The sequence below is a fragment of the Micromesistius poutassou genome (genome assembly GCF_964030765.1).
Source record: "Micromesistius poutassou genome assembly, chromosome: 18".
Classification (NCBI taxonomy): Eukaryota; Metazoa; Chordata; class Actinopteri; order Gadiformes; family Gadidae; genus Micromesistius; species Micromesistius poutassou.
Genome location: NC_140288.1, coordinates 11,616,180 through 11,630,005, shown reverse-complemented (window position 1 = coordinate 11,630,005; position 13,826 = coordinate 11,616,180). Strand labels below are relative to the sequence as shown.

General features: G+C 41.8%; 2 protein-coding genes across 2 annotated transcripts in view; one reads left to right on the top strand and one right to left on the bottom strand.

Annotated features, from left to right (window-relative positions):
- rpl37 (ribosomal protein L37) overlaps positions 1-13,826 on the bottom strand; it is a 151,384-nt gene that overhangs the window by 24,754 nt on the left and 112,804 nt on the right. The gene's annotated exons all lie outside the window — the stretch shown is intronic.
- The window catches only part of LOC311363356 (lipoxygenase homology domain-containing protein 1-like), a gene marked incomplete at both ends in the record, with an annotated part of 88,072 nt that overhangs the window by 1,975 nt on the left and 72,271 nt on the right, over positions 1-13,826 (top strand). Inside the window, 8 exons of the mRNA XM_084483304.1 lie at positions 739-853; positions 1,096-1,107; positions 2,384-2,464; positions 6,372-6,556; positions 9,441-9,539; positions 9,638-9,786; positions 9,943-10,066; positions 10,368-10,618. Of these exons, the coding sequence (XP_084339430.1) occupies positions 739-853; positions 1,096-1,107; positions 2,384-2,464; positions 6,372-6,556; positions 9,441-9,539; positions 9,638-9,786; positions 9,943-10,066; positions 10,368-10,618 (1,016 nt within the window). The remainder of the gene's footprint in view (positions 1-738; positions 854-1,095; positions 1,108-2,383; positions 2,465-6,371; positions 6,557-9,440; positions 9,540-9,637; positions 9,787-9,942; positions 10,067-10,367; positions 10,619-13,826) is intronic.

Here is a 13,826-nt window from a genome sequence, read left to right as displayed (position 1 = left end):
TGTTAACACCTTCAAATTGTAGGCTTATACATCGTCTCTTGAGTGTCGGCATAAACACCATCTCTCTATTGCTTAGGTATGTTTATCTGTTCAAATACAATGATCTTAACTCTACATCTTTCTTTGAAAACACATAATTCTGTATTTTCCATGCTTTTCGCAGGATTTTATCTGTGCGATGTTATCTGGGTGTTACATAACCTGACTCCCATGCTGGGTTCAATGTTAAATCTTGTATACATTACATCACGCAGAGACACACACATCTCTTACCAGCTGCACACAGGTGAGGGTATTGTGTTGCACGGGATACCCAGTGGCTATGTTGTCAGATGGTGGGCATGATAAAGCACGTGGATCTATGGAACATAGATCTATGGATATATGAAAACACATCCAGCTACTTCACTGCATATGCTTTGGCTTTTTTTTAAATTACTTGTTGAAGAATTCCTACGCAAGTTTCCAATGCTAGACATAGCACCTTTGGTTTTTCACATAGTATAGTCAAAAGAATGTCAACAAAGTCATTAAACATCCAAATACATTTTATCAACAGGTCTATTTGAAGTTGTAGGTTGTGGTTAAAGGTTGTAGTAGTGCTGTTTTGGAACAATAAGTGATGTAAGACTATTACCTTTCTTCCCTGGTAGAATGCTGCTTGTGTTATTCTCTCCCCGTCTCGTTTTTTATGTTTTTATTGAAACAACCTTTCCCCTGAATGTATTTGTGTTCCAGTGTATGAGGTGGTCACTGTCACCGGGGATGTGAAAGGAGCAGGTACAGATGCCAATGTTTTTGTGACCCTTTTTGGAGACTTTGGAGTCAGTCCCAAGGTCCACCTGGCCAGCAAGTGAGTTCACACATTGTAGTGTTTTATAAAAATGTAAAAACACTGTTGTTATTGTTTTATCTATGTTAATTAAGTTAACTGTTAATTGTTCTTTTAAAGACCAAAGTTTAGTGTGATAAGCCTATGCTAGTTGATGTAAAACGGTCTGATGAACTACAGCCTGTAACAGCCGTAGCCAACATAACTATTCTTCTCATGTCAATCAGTAACCATGAACCTTTCTATTCCTCTCATTTCTTCAGCACAGAAAAGAGGTATTTCCTTATTCATCTGCTAAAGGATGCTTATGATTTTCTTTATTGTTGTTTTGGTATTTATAATGCAAAATGACACTGTATGAGATAATTCCTGCTGAGAAAAATACATTTAACTTAAAAACAATATGACACAATGAGAATTAACTTTGATATAACTTCAACTCATCCCTAGAGTTAATAAAAAAGGAAATTGTAGTGATAAATACGACTTGGATTGGATGAGCTGCAGGAATCTGTTCTCCATACAGTAGCAACATTAGGACATAGGATATCTGGAGTAAGGGGAACAATGTGACATGGATGGTCTTCTTTTCCATTTCAAGGCAAATGAAGGAAGACCACGATGCCAAAGGTTTTTAATAATCAGATAAGCCTCAGGAAATTCTATCGGCGGATTAGGTAACTCGCTGGCTCATCTCTGCCAACATAGAATGGGGGATACAGTTACCTGTAATATGTACATTGCATATATTATTCTCCATTGTTACTCTAGACTAGGAGGAATGTTATCCATTACTGGAATGGTTTCAGTGATCCTTTAATCAGCCACATATCATGTATTCAGTATACAGGGTGTGTGGTGGTTGTTGTCTAGATATCCAACATAGAAATGGGATTTATAAGGCTCTATACTGCACACAGTATAGAAAACAAAACAGTGGATAGAAGGAGTTTCACCTTACTCCATCGTATACATGGTCCTACCTTTATTGTGTAGTTGTCTTATTCATTTATTTGTACACAATTATACAGGTAAGTGATAGATTTTACGCCTTCTTTTAAGTTTGATGGTGGTTTGTTTTCTGTTTCGATCAGTGTCCTTTTATCCTATTTAACAAAGTGAACACATTTCAGATAATGGGGTAGTCATTTTTGGTGTGCTGGACTGTGTTCATCCTCCTTGGATAGCCGTTAATGTGCATCATCATGGGTTGGATTTGATCAAATGTTCCAGGTGGGGCTGCACTGTGGTAGATAGGGCAGCTGTTGAATGGTTAAGAGAGATAGTTTGGTTCACTATGGTAAGCAGAAGAGGATCAATTCAAACCCTGTTCATCACGGTAAGGGGTAGGAGAACAAATATTTTGAATGGAAGCCCCTAGCCCACCATCAATGGTATAAAGTCCTTCTTGTATTTTACCCTCGCACACACATATACATGCAAGCAAATAAGCAGACACACAAACAAACGTGCAAGGTCATACACCTCATCAATGAACAACACCCTTTCTTTGTTTATTAATGCTTATTTTGTCTTGCCACAAAATTACAGAAGTCGGACAGCCTTCGAGAAGAATAAAACAGATGTTTTCCACATCAAAACACACAACGTGGGACCTTTTAAAAAACTGAGGTACCGCACCATGAAGATAACAACTTCCTTGTTACATTTCCTTCAAATACATACATCCTGTTGTTTTACACATCCAGTCATGGATCCAAAGCCACTTACAAGTGAGGCTCAGAACAGTAAGAGCATTCGATCAAAGTAACTAAAAACTGTGCAATGAGTGTACAGAATGCAAAGACGTTGTGGGAGTGAGGTGAATACTAGGAGATGGTGGATCCCAAGCATCTAATGAATAACAGTTTCAGTGTTTCAGTTTAAAAACAGTAATTGTCTCTGTACAGTCGTCCCTGTGTTCCAGCAAAGCATCTGTATTTTATGTGTATATCTGAATAGTCCAGCTGCGGTGTCTGCCCATTGGGGAATTTATTCAGAATTACAATAAACATTAATAGTTAAGCCACATCTGGTGTGGGACATTATAATTCAGCTCACTGAATATGCCAGAAAAGTCAATCAATAAATGATTGATGAATTTGAAAAATTATATTATATATTTTTTTATGGTTTTAGTGCTGAGCTTTGTCAAAAGGTCAACATGAAGGATTAACATATTAGAACTTTGGGCGGCTCAAAAATAGGCTCCTCCCAATCTGGCGCTCAGCTGAAAGTAATAAAGAGCATCTTTATAACAGACATCTGAATGCGAAAGCTGATCGTTTCCATCGTTGGATGGATCTTGAGTGTCTCAGAGGGTTGGCACAGAACAGACTGAGCTCCGAACGTCCCAAAAGACATTGATTCCTCTGCCAATGCTGTTTGTGCTGGTCATGGTTATGGGGTACAGACTATTGTCAAACGATTTGCATCACCAAGATTTATCACAGCTTTTTACGCCATTATGGGCATGATTATGGGCCGGAAGAAAGAAGGAATGAAATGTAGCTAAGGAACGCAATCAAATCAGATCGGAATCAAACCTAGATTGGTAGGTAGGTGTGGTTGATTGTTCATGCAATCAAGAGTCCTTGAGGCCAAGTTTCAGAAATATTTGGCAAACAGGCCGGGGGCTATTTTCATTTGACCACAAGCTATAGCACCACCTAGGGTAACAGCAGTACCACATTTTTGGAGACCTGCTTACTTTCAGTTTCCATATGTGTATTAATTTTGACACCTTCAAGGTGTTAAATTTTGGAGCGAATGATTTTAGTGTTTTTTTATATTAAAAAATTCAATATTTACTCGATAAAAGTAGATGCACTGATAAATGCAGACTTTTTGCTAGTGGTTTGGTAATGATGCCTCAAAAATGGTAGGACATAATTACAGAAATTAGGCGGGAGAATAAAAATATGATTAATACACAGAATTATCAAAGTGTGGTTTGCTTTGCATCCAAAAAAATAAGAAACATGATAACATGGCCTCTACAACCCCACTTATTGAAGGTGCAACCAGCATTGTTCAGGGGCCAAGCCTAAAGGACCATTACAACCTTCTTTGTTTTTATAAGGTTGATGAAGATGGAAGAGCTTTGGGCCTGGAACAAGCCTAGAAAGGTTGAACGAGTTGTGCTTGTTCAAAGTGTTCTATCGATCGCTGAAGCACCCCGTATGGTCCGATGCTTAATCTTGAGCTATCTTTCAACAGCACCCCTGTTGTCCAATCTGGGTTAAATTTGAAGTGACAGATCTTGAGCCATGTGCCTTCCAATACACCAAGTTAGACAATTATTGGAATAAATTAACCCTGGCTTTTGGCTCCTTAAATTTAATTGGACCATTTAGGGTCTCTGGTGGCTAAGTTGTTCAGTCAATCGACTTCATCTTTTTTATGAACCGTCTGCTTTGGCAGCCAACCCTGAGCAGAACGAGGACCACGCTGGGTTAGGATGCAAAACTCAACCTTGTTTATTTATTTACAAGTAAAGGGAGTGGGGAAGACAATGATCTTGCTGAGGGGTCAGGATTCAGGGACGTACTGGGGTTATCGCCTTCCTGGGGCACACAATGAGGTAGGGGAGTAGGAGTCGGAGTAGGAGTTGGTGTATTTGGTACACCAAATACACCTGTATTTGGTACACCTCCAGTCTTAATCAGACGGATTATCCCCAGGTGGGCTTGGAGGAATCTGTCCTCCTCCATTACTGTGGGCGTGGTGTTGTTCCACCACCAGCTCAAATCAAACATTAGAGCTAGGAAATGGTTCTGTTTGTTTTTATCACTGTCTAGTGTTATGCCGATTAAACAAATTGGTCCATGGATATTTATCAAAGTATTTTGGCAAGCAGCACGGGAAGGACGAGACGGGAGCCCAAGTTAAGCAGTCATACAACTCTCACGCCCCATACACCAATTTAAATTTTTAGGCGTTTATTTAAGTCAATAGTTACATTTTACAACATGGTTTCAAGGTCAAAACACATTCAAAGGTTAACAAGCAAATAGTTACATTTTACAACAAGGTCATCACATTCAAAGGTTAACACAAAATTCTACATAACTCCTTGTCCCTCCAAACATAATCCTTTAACAAGGTTATGCTCAAATTAACTAACTTGATTCCGGTGAAAGCAAAAAGCTCTTGTACACCATTAGGTTACGACACCTCCAAATCGACTCTTTTATGCAATTAATCAAGGCCCACCATCTTTCCCATCCCTTAATATCCCCACTCTGTATAAGCCCATACAGGACATCTGACTCCGTGGGGACTCCCAGTCAGTCACCCAGCCATGGCCCCAATAGGCGCCAAACCCTCCGAGCCACCCCACACGACCACAACAAATGCGAAACGTCCTCGTCTCCACCACACCCCACCCTGGGACATCTTGCGCTCTTAGATGACCCCCGTCTCTTTGTGTAGGGAGACACTTCTGAACAGCCTGCCAAGCGAGATCTCTATACACATTGAACAAAAATAACGAATTAACATTTCTCCACACTCTAAAGCAGCTGGCTTCAGACAGCACGCCGACAGTGACCAGTCTTGACCATTCTGGGCTCAAACAGCTCTCTACAAAGGCTTGGTTTACCTGACCAACATCCCGCCACTTTCCAGACTTCACTCACCACCCTTTCATAGAGCAGAGGCCTCTTCTCCGCATGAGGTCTTTTTAGGCACAGTCTTATCCCCACTTTCCTTAGGACTTTATGACCTACCCGGAACATGGCGAATTTTGGCCATAGGCTCCCCTTATTTTCGTTTAGTACTGCCTGCAATATGGGCGTCAGAAATAGAGCTTCCATTTTCTTTGCTAGATCAGGGACATTTTTACCCCCTTTCTGTAATGGCCTATACATTACCTCTCGTCTAATTCTCTCCTGCTGCGCTCCCCACACAAATTGAAAAATGCATCTTCTCAGGGCTGTCATTACATACTTGCACAAAAAGCACAAAAAGGGGAGCCACTTATAGGATGCCATCGAATGAAAAGGGGAAAATGTTAGTCTTGAGTCCTGATATAACAATAAATACACTATCACTAACTGATATGAAAGTATTATGGGGAAACAATACAAATATATTGTATCTGAGACAATATTTGGTACTTTGTGGGATTTTACCCATGGACCTTATGCCTTGAAAGCAAGGCAGTTCCACAAGAAGGCAAAGGCTCTTCTTGTGGAACTGATGACAGACATGTCAAGAAAAGGGGAGATCAGTGTATGATATATAGAATAGCCGTATTTTTTACACTCTTTACATGTTTTTTCAGTTGTCTCAGGCAATTACAGCGACATGGCCTACATTCTCCATTCCTGATACCCATCCCAAGCCACACATATTTGAACGGGCCGATACGATTAGCCAACCGATACTAAGGAGTTTTTCTTTTCTTTAATTAAAAAGCAGAATATTAGGCTAGCCCATTTCCAAACTGTACATTTTGAATAAAGTAACCGGATACATACTATATGGCTGAATTGTATGCAATATTACAAATCCCCCACCCACTGCTCCCCCCCAGGATCGAGCATGACAATACGGGGATGAACGCTGGGTGGTTCCTGGACAGGGTGATGGTGACAGATATCAACAGGCCCCACCTGCGATACTACTTCCCCTGCAACAACTGGCTGAGTCAGGAGGAGGCGGATGGCCTGTTCGTCAGGGACCTGCTGGGCAGCCTCAACCCCATGGATGTCCTCAAGTGTAGGTCATTTAGTTACACTAACCCTACTAACCCTAACCCTAACCCTAACCCCCAGTGTGGGGACCGTGAGACATATGAGGGCTTGTACATCACAATGTCACATCACAATGCCCGCCGCCATTTTGGTGTTATGTCTGATTTAGCAAATATTTTATTTGTTTAAAGACACTGTTGGGATAACATTGACATGCTTGCTGTGTTCTGTTTTACAGCTTCAGCACTGCCTGTCATTGTTAAAATAGTTCACAAAGTAAAGTACGTTAACCTAACTGTATACATAACATATTATATATACATACATAACATAATATGTTGGAAGTGATGAAGGTAGATATCTATCCCCACCAGGTGATTCTTAGGCATTGGGCAGGCATGTAAAACAAGGGGGCTACTTGGTACAAAAGGTTGCAATAGAAGCGGGCGCTGTACCAACTGGGGTCCAATAATCATTGGGCCAAATCTCTGTCATGCCCAGCACTAGGAAGCTGCTACACAAGCTGGCCCGGTGGTGCCTCTCCCCTCCCGCATATCCAATTAGTACCTTATCATTGGCCGTTCACATTAACGCCACAGAGCCCCAGCAGGATAGAGTGACACACTGTGACACTCAGGTGGTGGGAACACCTGTCCCAGTGAGAGGTGATACAGGGGCCAAAGGGCTTCTTCTGAATAAGACCACAGGTCTCAGACAGGTTTCTTGATCACGTGCCCATGGAGGCTCATACTGTCCTGCTCTGGACCTGCTGTCATTCAGCTGCCACCAAAAGATCCTGTCACTATCCTGGCTGGTATCCCTGGCATGGCCATCTGAACATAGTGGTACAAGGAGCCCATGGAGCCCAACAAGACGCATGCCTGGAGCATGTGCTTCAGAGTTTCACGCAGCATGTCACTCTGAATGTTAAGAAATTCCTTTTCAAGGAAATGCTCTGTGACCCTGTCATACCAACTAGCTGTATTTTCCAGTGGCTTGAGCTAGGCTGCTAGGCTGAGCTAGGCTGCTTAAACGGCCATGGTCCATTGTGTTAGGTGTAGGACTTGAGCCGATTTAAACAGGAGAAGCTCCTTTCTACATCTGCAGATGTATCTCCAATTGTTGCCACTAATGAGAACAGTTTGTAAAGCTGAGGCATTGCACTGTCCAACTCCATGTCTTTAAGGAACACCAAGAAATCACACAGCTTTCCCTTGCCACCCTGCAAGTCCTGATCTGAATACAGGACTTGAAGTTCAGACCTCAGGCTCCCTGTATCAAAGTGATGGCCAACTACCAAAACGATATTAAATTTGAACAAGGAAATGTGGGAATTATGTTAAACTGAAACAAGGAATTGAGTGTATAAGTGTACGAAATGTACGATGAAAATTGTCTAGCAATTTTGCCAAGCAAATATCAAGAAATTGGTTGCAGTTTGTCTTTCGACTCGCTTGCAAAATCCGCAATGGGAATGAGGGACCCTCCAATAATCATGCAGAAGCCCAGCTTTCAGGCCAGCCCACTCCTCCATTCACCCCCAGAGATGCTGAGTGTCCGTGGGAGGGACATAATCGCAGCATTATCCAATGACCGTCGACTTTCGACGCACTAAAAAAAGCTGTTCTATGCAGCCCCATTGAAGTGGATGGACGCTGAGCTTCAACAGGCAAATGCACTGTGACACTACGGGAATGTATGAGAAGGATATCGAGTCAGTCGACATTTTTAGTCAATGAATTTTGAATTTTGAATTTTAGGGAAAGATGAGCTTCCCTTGCAGTCTTAGAGAAATCACCACTGGTCACATGAGGGACACCTGAGTGGTCAAGGTCAAGCATCGCTGCCGTGACACGGTGTGGTGGCCGAAGGTTTTGCTCTTAGCATCTGTATGTCTCAAAACAACCTGTATAGTGAAGTCTCTGAGAGCAGCTCGGGAAGAAGGATTGAGAATATTTGATTCCCTTGTTCTGCAGGATAAATATTTGTTGAATTGTATTTAAAGATTGAGATTCAGAGTAGTGTTTTCTGGAGTGGAGTTCATCCCAAGACCACAGCGGGCCAGATGAAACAGCGGTACGACGTTCACACAGAGATTGCTTACAAAGTTTACTGCCTTTATGTTGGCACCCTGGAGACAAACAAGTTCCTTCTATTCCTCTGTGCCAATTTAATGGGTTGAGGTTTTTTACATTCCTACTACTTAGCTGAGTGGGTGAATAATTACCGTAGACTCATGTGGCCAAGCCCAGTCACTGGTATAATGGTGAGGGGGTCTATTAATGGCTCTGTTTGACTGCGTTTATAAGCTGAATTTGAGACAAATATTTATATACTTCTTGATATTTGATTGGTGTGTAGTGGATACATCCCTCTGTGATATGCTATGGTAATTCTAAGTAGAAATTAGAGAATTTCCCCCAGAAATTAGAGAATTTCAACATTACAGCTTGATTGCATAACACACATCTCTTCTGGCTGTTCAAAGTTTCAGTGTTATCCCCTTGTAAGCCACTTGTAAGCCACTTGTAAGAGCCATTGTACATTGGGTCATGTGACCTGTTATCTAACGGTTTGGGAATCAGATTAGGAAGTGGTCAGAACCCAACACTCAAACACACATTTGACACGTTGCTCTTGACACAAACATGCTCGGACACATAATCACACATGTGCGCATGCACATCCACACACACACACACACACACACACACACACACACACACACACACACACACACAGACAGACAGACAGACAGACAGACAGACAGACAGACAGACAGACAGACAGACAGACAGACAGACAGACAGACAGACAGACAGACAGACACAATTCTCAAGGTTGCATTGCAGAATGATTCTTTTGCAGTTATGTTATAATATATGTCTTTTTGATCTGTTGTTTTGCAGTTAATAAGTACTTAGTGAGTGTGTTCACCGCAGACATGAAGGGTAGTGGGACCGATGCAGACGTTTTCCTCAATATCTTTGGAGAGTTCGGGGACACAGGTGAAAGTGGTTTATAACCTATAACCTAATTGTGATCACTGTAGCTAAAAAAACAGTGCTGTAATATGGAGTTATCTGTTTACTGTATCCCACCAAAGGGGAGAGACGTTTGAACAGTGACAAAGACAACTTTGAGCGTGGAACAGAGGACAAGTTTACCATAGATTCTCCAAACCTGGGGAGACTGAAAAAGATCACCATCGGCCACAACAACAGGGGCTCCTCCGCTGGCTGGTTCCTCGATAAGGTACTGTACATTAAATACATATTCCAAGCCACACATATTTACATAGTACAAGTGAATGTATGTATTGAGGTACATTCAAACATACATACAGTAAATACATACATACATACATCCATACAAACCAAAGGTACCTTTTGAGAACATGTTGTTGTTCAGGTCTCAGTGGATGACATGGGGAACAAAGAGATTTATGAGTTCCCAGTCACCCAATGGTTCGCCATGGACGAGGCAGATGGAAAGATTCAGAGAGACATACTGGTTGGATCAACGCAACCTATGGGTGAGCAAAATACACTGTATTGTCAACAGCAACTAAAATCAGACAAAGATATATAGCTGATAATAAGAAACATCTGTACACTTTATATATTTTATATTTCAAATTTGTTATTCAATTTTTAGTTTTGTATTTTGCAAACTATGTCCTTGCACCAACATTCCAAGACACATTTCTTGCATCGTAAACCTACGTGGCAATTAATCCCGTTCTGATTCTAACACAGAGATTGTCATAATAAAGAAAGAGTTCAATTCAACAAAGATGTTGTGATTATGCCCAACATTTACCTCCGCCTCCACAGCCATTGTGTACAACGTCCAAGTGATGACGGGGGATATAAGAGGCGCAGGTACCAACTCCAAGATCCACATCGTGATGCACGGAGCCAAGGGCGTGAAGAACAGTGGGAAGGTCTTCCTGGAGGGGGGCCTGTTCGAACGCGGCCTCATCGACATCTTCAACGTGGAGATCTGTGAGCTGAACAGCCCCCTCAGCAGGGTGACCATCGGACACGACAACGGCGCTGTGGGGGCCGGCTGGTACTGTGAGAAGGTACCTCACCACTGCTGTACTCATTTCTTATTTCCCATAAGATTTTAACTAGGGCTTGTTATTTATTTGGGGGTTTGCGGTACACGTAATGTTAATTGTCTTCAGGGAGTGACAACTCACTTCATTTTATGTGCATATTGCCATATACAGGTGTATCAGGGCCACATGGGCATATTTTTTGAGTTCTGACTTTAAAATCAGAATAAAAAGAGTTCTGACTTTAATCTCAGAATTCTGACTTCAAAGTCAGAGCTCTTTTTATTCTGACTAAAATCTGAATGCTGAGCTTAAAGTCAGAATACGTCAATGACGTGTATTTTTTTTATTACATGTGGCCCTAGTCCTCTTCTGTATGTACCCATCCCCATATGACAGACCTTTTATTCTACGGATCAGTGATGCACATTGGACTAAAGGCGCTAGAACTAAACAGAATCAATAGTAGGATCAATTTCAAGTTTGCACGCCTTTATTTCCTTGTAGCCTATTATCCTTTTGCTTTTATTTATGAGAAGCACATTGTATTGCCACTGTATGGAAAGCTACACTTGCCCTTATCTAGAGCTGGTTTACCAGTACACAACGTTTAAAACTGAGGAAAGTCGATGCCAACAGATGGTTACAAATGTCAATCAATAGTAAAGTATGTGATATGATGGTTGATTTTTTTATATAGAGAGAGCGTCATGAGGTGTCGTTCACGTGAACTTTCAGACGCCGTGAAAATGTTTCCCCAATAATTCCCAGTGATCTGAACGCGCCATAACCACTGTTTCATAGAGTCTATCTGATTCACAAATGGGTTTAGTCTAGTTCACATGACATAATCTGTTATGAAAGAAAAAAAATGAGAAATTAAAACTGCGCTCAGTGATGAACGGGACCTCGTAACGGCTTGCGGCCGTTTTAAAACTGCACTTCTTTAAAACTTGTCAGCGCACATGTTACGACGGCACGTGACGCGGCCGCAAGCCGGTGCTCGGTCCCGTTCATCACTGCGCGCAGTTTTAATTGTAATTTTTCGCGAATTTATGTAATTTTAACTTTTTGCGAATTTATGTAATCTGTAGAAGCAGATGAGATTAATTCCCTAGGAGGAGTTTGTTGAAATACAAGGCGAAAAAGTGAAAAAATTCCATTGAAAACGGCCAAATTTTGACGGCACGCCACGGACATGCCCTTCAACGTACAGTCACAAATAACACGGCGTTGGTTCAGCTCCATTTTGTGACTGTACTGACCAATTGTGAAGCAGATCTGATAAATTCCCTAGGAGGAGTTCGTGCCGAGAGTGAAAATGAAAAAAAGAAAATTTCAGACTTCCGGTAGGTTTTGGGGCATGGGTCCAAGAGGCTTTTCTGTAGGTATTGGCATGTTGTACGTGCATACCGAGTTTCATACATATTGGTGAAACGTGGCGCAGGGGCTGCTTTTTAGTTTTTTTGGTATGTGAGCTACAGGCACCACTCTACACGTGTCCTGTGAATTTCATATTGATAAATATTATGGTCTCCGCAGAGTGATCGACCCTCCTCTGGCGGCCATGTTGTTTTGCCAATCAACTTCATTTTACTTGAGCAGTTAGAACTTTGGTACGGCCAGTGAGTTGGTTCCGCTCAAATCAAACATTGTGTCTATGAACTGTGGCTATTTTAGTAACAGGCCACGCCCATTTCGAAGCCACGCCCCATTAGAAAAAATGTTGACTTTATCTTGTTCAGAATTTGATTCTGAACAACTTTAGTAGAGGGGTCCAAGATCATAGGAGTCCAATTCATGTAGATATGTGCAATTTACTATTTTTGGGGTGAAAAACACACCTCTTTTAGAACGCAATGGCTCATGGGTACTTTCTACTTTACTGTACAGACTAATCCTTATGTCAGATTGAAGATCATGGGTCATAGATGATATGTGCAAAAGTATTTTTGTGAAAGTCGAAAAACCTGGGATACTTGGGGAATTTACTGTTTTTAACTAAATTCAAAATGGCGGGAAATCTGGCTACCAGAAGTGCTAAGTTAGTACTGCAAATTTGTTTATCATGAGGATTTGCATGTGTGGCAAAAGTTTCATGAGTGTAGGTCCAACGGGTGACAAGTTATGCTTGTGTAAAGGTTGAAATTTTGGCATAGTTAGTATAGCGCCACCTTGGGGCCAATCTGAATTAGACGGCTAGAATATCAAATTTTACAGCAGTCCCAACAAATGTGCCAAATAAAAATGAGTTTTCTTATATGTTCAGGGGGGGAAAAATGCAGTCGAAGTGGCCTAAAAATAATAAGAAGAAGAATCTGACCAATTTCAATAGGGACCTTGCCAGTTTTGGCTCGGTCCCTAAAAAGACTGAAAAAGACTGAAGTTGAACTCAAAGGAGAAGTCAGGCAATTTTTAACCCCATTATCGTTTTCCTGAGGGTCAGCCCATGTTGAGGGAAGTAAAAAACCAGAGAAAAATGTATTCGACCTAGCCAGAGATCTGCACAGGCTGCCAGCGCTACGGAATAGCTATAACGCTAACCTATGGGGGCAAGCTCTTTATCCACTTTTGGGGCCTCTAAACACATTCAGAAAACCATTCCAAGACCCATGTAACATGAGTTGGTTCCTTACGAGACACCACCGTGCTTGTTTAACTCAGAGAGTGTGGCGAAACAGTATAAACTTTGTGTTTTTGCATGGAGTCACTCACCTCAGATTACCCCGTTGACATATCCAGAAAGCCCTTACTGGCCAATAGCAGAACAGATGCGCTCCCAGCCACTAGCCACAGTGGCTGTACATCTGCGCGCATCTGTTCTGCTATTGGCTAGTAAGGGCTTTAGAGGCCCCAAAAGCGGATAAAGAGCTTGCCCCCATAGGTTAGTGTTATAGCTATTCTGAAGCGCTGGCAGCCTGTGCAGATCTCTGGCTAGGTCGAATCAATTTTCATCTGGTTTTTTACTTCCCTCAACATGGGGTGACCCTCAGGAAAACGATAATGTGGTCAAAAATAGCCAGAGTTCTCCTTTAAGTTCACTTGTTTGGCCATAAGATTTGGCCGTTGATTGTCAAATGTGACATTCAGTGAGTAATGGGGGACCATACAGAATTTAATTTCCTGTTTCAAGCACTTCCAGACAACCTCGTTAACTCCCACAAGCAGCATTTAGACAGCAATTAGTCGAGACCCAACACAACACTTCAGTGCTCAGCCTAGCAGGGGGGTT